The 7108-nt window shown below is 41.2% G+C and overlaps 1 protein-coding gene across 1 annotated transcript in view; it reads right to left on the bottom strand.

Annotated features, from left to right (window-relative positions):
- Positions 1-6778, bottom strand: part of LOC135102479 (histidine-rich glycoprotein-like) — a 10407-nt gene extending 3629 nt beyond the window's left edge. Inside the window, exon 1 of the mRNA XM_064007795.1 lies at positions 6760-6778. Coding sequence (XP_063863865.1) covers positions 6760-6778 — 19 coding nt within the window. The remainder of the gene's footprint in view (positions 1-6759) is intronic.
- Positions 6779-7108: the final 330 nt, after the last annotated feature.

Consider the following 7108-nt stretch of genomic DNA (forward strand, 5'->3'; position numbering starts at 1 on the left):
TTTGTGTGTGTGGACGGAGCAAGAAAATAAAATAAAAGAAATAAGAACATGAAAGTAAAATGGTATTGAAATATCATGCAGAAATGTGGCAAGGAAATTGAGGAAGTTAAAGGAGAGGAGGAAGTCAGGTGAGTGAAGGAGGAAAGGAAGGAGGAAGACAGGGAAGGTGGAATCTAAACCCTCGAGCCATACAGGGAAGGGAAGGAAGAGAAGGGGAGTGGGGAGTTCTAAATAGAGGAGGCATGTGATGTACTCGTACTACTGTTGAAGTACTAGTGTTAATGTTATTACGGTTCATACTTGTACTGTTGCTGCTGATTACTATTGCTACTGGTGTAATGTTTATTACATCATCATCAACAACAACAACAACAACAACAACAACAACAACAACAACAACAACAACAACAACAACAACAACAACAACAACAACTGCTACTACTATCACCACCACCACCACCACCACCACCATCACCACTACTACTACTACTACTGCTACTACTGCTACTACTACTACTACTACTACTACTACTACTACTACTACAACATGCGCTACTGTCACCAGCACATTCGTCTTCACGATTACTTTTACCGGTGCAGCAAAACTAAAGCCATTGAGCCTAGCGACAAAAAGTTGATGCCTTTCCCTCGTAGCAAACCCTCGGCAGACAGCTCGTTAAAGATGCATCTGCGCTCTCTCTCTCTCTCTCTCTCTCTCTCTCTCTCTCTCTCTCTCTCTCTCTCTCTCTCTCTCTCTCTCTCTCTCTCTCTCTCTCTCTCTCTCTCTCTCTCTCTCTCTCTCTCTCTCTCTCTCTCTCTCTCTCTCTCTCTCTCTCTCTCTCTCTCTCTCTCTCTCTCTCTCTCTCTCTCTCTCTCTCTCTCTCTCTCTCTCTCTCTCTCTCTCTCTCTCTCTCTGCGGAAACATGTTACGATGGAAGACAAAAAATCTGACATGGTTTGCAGATACTGATGGAATTTCCTTGTCGTTTTCCTACAAATCACAGAGAAAAGACAAAAATAAATAAATAAATAAATAAATAAAAATACGATGCAGGTAAAATGGCAATAAAAATAAAATGTCAGATAAAATGACAACACAAAAGAAGCATATATTTTTCACAAGTAATGGAAAGGAAGAAAATAAGCTAACATCACCAAAATGTGGATATAAATAAATTGGCCAACTGGAATAAGTCCTTTTTTTTTCTATAAAATCTTTTGAGGAAGTGGCAATTAATTTGGCTTTTATTTCTGAGCTTTTAATAGGCCTTGGTCAGATTCCTCTTCGCATAGAAAATATGTATCCTTTTCATCAATAAGGCGAGGGAAAGTTACGTCTCCGTTTGGATCGCGCAAAGCTGAAAGATGAATGTTTTCAGCAATAATCTCCCAAAAACAGATATATTTCGTTTCATTTTTCCTTTTTTTTTTTTTTTTTTGTATAAGAGGGATTCTGACCAAGCGCAATAAAAAGGCTAAAAAAGAGGCTCATTGAAGGTACCAGTCCCTAAAGAGCAGATAAGAGTAAGTAATAATTCAGTATAATATTAAAGTGATTCTGATATTCCATTCTATTTATTTTTAATGTTGAAAGTACACAACTAAGCAGTAAGTCAATTTAATCTATAATCTCTACTTAATCATGCATTATACTCCTCCTCCATCTCCACCGCCTATCCCATCTCCACCTATTCGTCCTTTTCCTATTTCCTATCCTCTTCTCCACCTCCTCCTTCTCCACTTCATCGTCCTTTTCCTTTTTTTTATTCTTTCTCCTCCTCCCTCTCTTCCTTCATCTCCACCTGGTCCTTTCCCTGTTTTTTTTTCCCCTCCTTCTCTTCATCCACCTCCACCTCTCTGTCCTTTTCCTTCTTTTCTGCCACCATCTCCATCTCTTCGTCCATTTCCTTCTTTTCTCCTCCTCTTCCTGAGCTATACTGCCATATCTACTTATCAGTCTCTATTCCTACTCCTGCACCTATTCGTTCACTTCAGGGACCAAAAGCGCTGTTTCTGTTTACTTAACCTACGTAAAACCTATGTAATCCCTCTTCTTCTGCCGCCGCGCCCTAATCCCCGCGAGCTGGCTTGTCGGAAGCAACACAACAAAGGTGACAAAGGAAAACCAATCATCTGTACCTCCCGTCCCTCACCAGCGTCACCTGAGAGGAGGGGACGGCCAGGTGTAAGGTATACGGTCGAGGGCTGACAAGTGAGCTTAGGGATGCCGAAATGAAGGAAGGGGGATGGTTGTGAGGGAAATGAGAACTGACCGGAGTTGTAAGGAGGAATGTACTACGCAGGTGGTGTGGGTAATTTGAATGGAAATGAAGAAAGGAACGAAAAGCTGAAAGAAGGAAGAAGGAAAAGGGTTGTGAGGGAAATAAGAAGAGCGGAGATTTGTAATAATGAGGAGAGTAGGTGATGTGAATGGTTAGGAAGAAAAGAACGAAGGGCTGAAGTAAGAGGAGGTTAGACAGAATACAAGATGGGCGGGAATATGTAAGGAGGATCGTAGGTGGTGTGAATGGAAATGAAGAAAAAAAAAACGAAGGATGGAAAGGAAATAAAGTTTGTAAGGTTACATGAAGATCGAACGGGAAAGATAAGAAGAAAAAAAAAAGGGAAAGAAAAAAACAGGAAAGATAGAAGAAAGTGATACGTGCACTGCGGAAAAATTGTAAAGAAAAACAAAACAAAATAATACAAAAGAACAATAGATAAAAGGTAAAGGTTGAAAGAATATTGAGAAAAGAACACTACACATTAATATAAAACAAAAAATGAGAGAGAGAGAGAGAGAGAGAGAGAGAGAGAGAGAGAGAGAGAGAGAGAGAGAGAGAGAGAGAGAGAGAAAATTGATTACAAAACCACAATACTGCACGCCTGCTGGCTCCTCTGCGGCTCGGCTCCCTCACGAGTGTGGTGAACGAGACAAGTTGCAGCTGATGATTAGGGGAGACCACGATGCTTCTGATACAAACACACCCGGCACACGTGATATTATAGCAACCTCCATTATTTATCTTACGCAGGGGGAGGGAGAATTTTAAAAAGCAACGTGAATTGTTTTGTGAAGATGATACATAGTATACATAAGAATATTTCAGTTACAAAATTATGTGTGTGAAGAGAGTACAGAATATAGAAGCGTTTTGATTATAGAGTTGTGAATGTATGGAAGTTGTTTAAAAGTTAATAAGAAAAGTAAATATTAGTCAGATGCGTGAGTTTCTCGAGACACGAGAGAAAAAAAAGATACTCCTGCAGGATTCAATTAGGGTGAGGAGAGAGAGAGAGAGAGAGAGAGAGAGAGAGAGAGAGAGAGAGAGAGAGAGAGAGAGAGAGAGAGAGAGAGAGAGAGAGAGAGAGAGAGAGAGAGAGAGAGAGAGAGAGAGAGTGAGTGAGTGAGTGAGTGAGTGAGTGAGTGAGTGAGTGAGTGAGTGAGTGAGTGAGTGAGTGAGTGAGTGAGTGAGTGAGTGAGTGAGTGAGTGAGTGAGTGAGTGAGTGAGTGCGTGTGTCTAGAATTCACCGGTTCACTTATCTCTTTGGTCAGAGACATACAGACAAATACATCAGACTGCCGCCATCTTCTTCTCGTCGTCGTCGTCGTCCTCCTCCTCCTCCTCCTTCTTCTTCCTCTTTCTCCTCCTCCTCCTCCTACGAAACTGTTTTCACGCCTTTCACGAGGACAGTCAATATTGTCTCTGGCACCCGAGATGCCACTCCGATCCAACCAATTACACGTGTACACACACACACACACACACACACACACACACACACACACACACACACACACACACACACAAACATGCTTCAATCAAACCTCTTTCGTGATTGCAGCAACTAGCCACCCAACCAGACACACAGACAGACAGACAGAGAGACAAACAAACATATACAGACAGACAGACAGACATGGACAGATAAACAAACAAAGAGAGACAGACATCATACCAACAAACATTCTTCCACATACCAATCAATAAAACAGATAAACAACATACAAATAGACAGCAAGACAGACAGACAGACAGACAGACAAGCATACGTAAAGACAGAGAGACATAAAAAGAAGGTCAGACAGTAAGCTAGTCCAGACCAAACGTACAAACAAACTGCTACCGGTCTAGCATCCTCTTCGTTGACAACCTTTAGTATTCCCTTCTCCTCCTCCTCCTCCTCCTCCTCAATTAGACCACTTCAGACACACATTTAAATTACATACTTCCCAAAGGTTTCGGAAGAAAAGAAAAGATGAAGGACGAATGAAGAAGAGGAGGAGGATGAAGTAAAGACCTGGAAGAAGGAAAGATGATGATGGAGATGATGATGCCGATGCCTGGGTTACGTACACGATATCGGACAAGTATTTCTTTTTCCCTTTTATTTTTTTCTTTTCTTTTCTCTTTGTTAGGAGCTGGCTGTAGTCTCGTTATTTTTCTTTTCATTTTTTTTCTTTTTTTCTTTTTCTTCTTTGTTCTCTTTCTCTAGGATCTGTGAGTTCCTTTATTTTCAGTTTGTTTTCTATTTTTGCTTTGTTATATATCTATTAATCTTTTGTTTTTCTTTCTATTCTCCTTTGTTTTTGTTTTTTCCTCTCTCTTTGCTCTCTTTCTTTAGTGTATCATAGTTCCATTTCACTTTTATAATAGTTTGTTTCTCTCTCTCTCTCTCTCTCTCTCTCTCTCTCTCTCTCTCTCTCTCTCTCTCTCTCTCTCTCTCTCTCTCTCTCTCTCTCTCTCTCTCGCGGTTTCATTAGTTCAAATTGCTTGTTAGGTTTGGTTTCTTTCCTTTCCTCCTACCATTGTGTTTTAGTGGTTTGGAACTCAAGACTGTATTCTCAATTCTTACATTATTCTTATAGAGACTTTTCATTACAGTTTCTTGTCCTTAAGTCTGAATATACGCACTCCAGTTTTTCTTTACCGTGATACTTCGACAGTTTTCTTTATCTCAGTTCATTCAAGTCAATTTTCAAACCAATTCTTTTTAATTTACTGTGTTCGTATCTTGGTGACGGATATTTTCATGAATTGATTCTCTCTCTCTCTCTCTCTCTCTCTCTCTCTCTCTCTCTCTCTCTCTCTCTCTCTCTCTCTCTCTCTCTCTCTCTCTCTGTGTGTGTGTGTGTGTGTGTGTGTGTGTGTGTGTGTGTGTGTGTGTGTGTGTGTGTGTGTGTGTGTGTGTGTGTGTGTGTGTGTGTGTGTGTGTGTGTGTGTGTGTGTGTGTGTGTGTGTGTGTGTGTGTGTGTGTGTGTACCTTGCATCTCTTGCCACTTTCCCCTTTTAAGCATTTGTAAGTCTTTCTGTAAAACACGCAAATGACTACTTTTCGGTCACCGTGTCAGCCTCCTCCTCCTCCTCCTCTTCTTCTCGTCTCCTCCTGTGCATGTCCCCTGCCCTCCTCTCAACATAGTCACCTTCCATACAAACCGCTACTTCACCACAACACACACACACACACACACACACACACACACACACACACACACACACACACACACACACACACACACACACACACACACACCGTATACTTCTAAACTAAAATGCTACGAACTTTAAATTATTCAACATTCAAATATTGTTAGTGGAAATACAAAGTTTTTTAATATCAGTTCTCGAAATTATGAAGTCGTCTTGAATTAGTGTGTGTGTGTGTGTGTGTGTGTGTGTGTGTGTGTGTGTGTGTGTGTGTGTGGGGGGGGGGTGAGTAAGGGCAGCACCTGTCACCAGTCCCATCTGTTGTCATGGAAGAGGAAGGAAGGAAGGAAGGAAGAAGGAGGGAAGGAAAGGAGAAGATCTAAAACTGTTTCCTTTTTCCTCCGTTTCCATCCGTCCTCTGTCTCCAACCCTCCTTCCCCCATGCTTTTTCTTTTTTTTGTCTTTCCTCGTGTAACCCCTTACTTATCTCTCTCTCTCTCTCTCTCTCTCTCTCTCTCTCTCTCTCTCTCTCTCTCTCTCTCTCTCTCTCTCTCTCTCTCTCTCTCCCCTTGGCAAATGAAATTCAATATTGATAAATGCCACGTATTGCATTTAGGAAATCAAAATCCTCAGGCAATATTCAGTATGGATAACACCCCCATACCGAGTGTGGACAAAGAAAAAGATTTAGGCGTCATAGTTTCAGCAGACCTCAAGCCAAGTAAACAATGTACCGAAGTCGTAAAGACTGCAAACAAATTAGTCGGTTTCATTGGAAGAGCTTTTACTTTTAAATCCGAGCAAATAATATTAACATTATATAACTCACTCGTGCGTCCACATCTCGAATACAATGTTCAGTTTTGGTCACCGTACTATAAAAAAGATATCGAGAAATTAGAAAAAATTCAACGGAGAATAACAAAAATGATCCCAAGGTTGCGAAACAAATCCTATGAGGAACGCCTTAAGGAACTAAATTTATTTTCTCTTGAGAAGCGTAGAGTAAGAGGGGACCTTATTATGCTTTTTAAAATTTTTAACGGATTTACTAATATGAATATTGAAAAATACCTATCAGTCGATCGTTCAAATGTCACTAGAAACAATGGTTTTAAAATTGTAGGTAAACGTTTCAAAACAAATGAAGCCAAACACTTTTTCTTTAATCGCGTTGTAAATATATGGAACCGTCTACCATCAAATATCGTTGACTCAGGTACTATCGAAACATTCAAAGTTCGGCTAGACAAATACTTCGAATCTAATCCCCGGTTGTCACTATTCATAACCGAATAACTTGAATAACTCTCCGAATAATTCTACTGACCTCCTGGGCCTCTGATCATGCTCGAAATTGCCCGTTAGCTTAAGTACACTCACCCTCCATACATGACACAGATAGCTCGGAGTGAACGGTCACTACTTTTGCTCTCGATCTGTGAAGGGCTGTGGATGGTCAAGAGCCCTGACAGTTGGTGACCATCATCGGGATTTAAGGTACCAGGGGTCACCGCTGCAGGGGGTAACTATACAGTGTGCGGCGTCCTGTGAAGGGAAGTGCACTTTTACAGTGGTTGTACGGAGCTAGGGCCTGATTGACTGCTGCCTCTCTTGATAGCGCCAGGCAAGGCTGCCGCACCACCTCTTTGACTCCACACTGTGTCTACACACACACC

Source organism: Scylla paramamosain, chromosome 7 (assembly GCF_035594125.1).
Source record: "Scylla paramamosain isolate STU-SP2022 chromosome 7, ASM3559412v1, whole genome shotgun sequence".
Taxonomy (NCBI): Eukaryota; Metazoa; Arthropoda; class Malacostraca; order Decapoda; family Portunidae; genus Scylla; species Scylla paramamosain.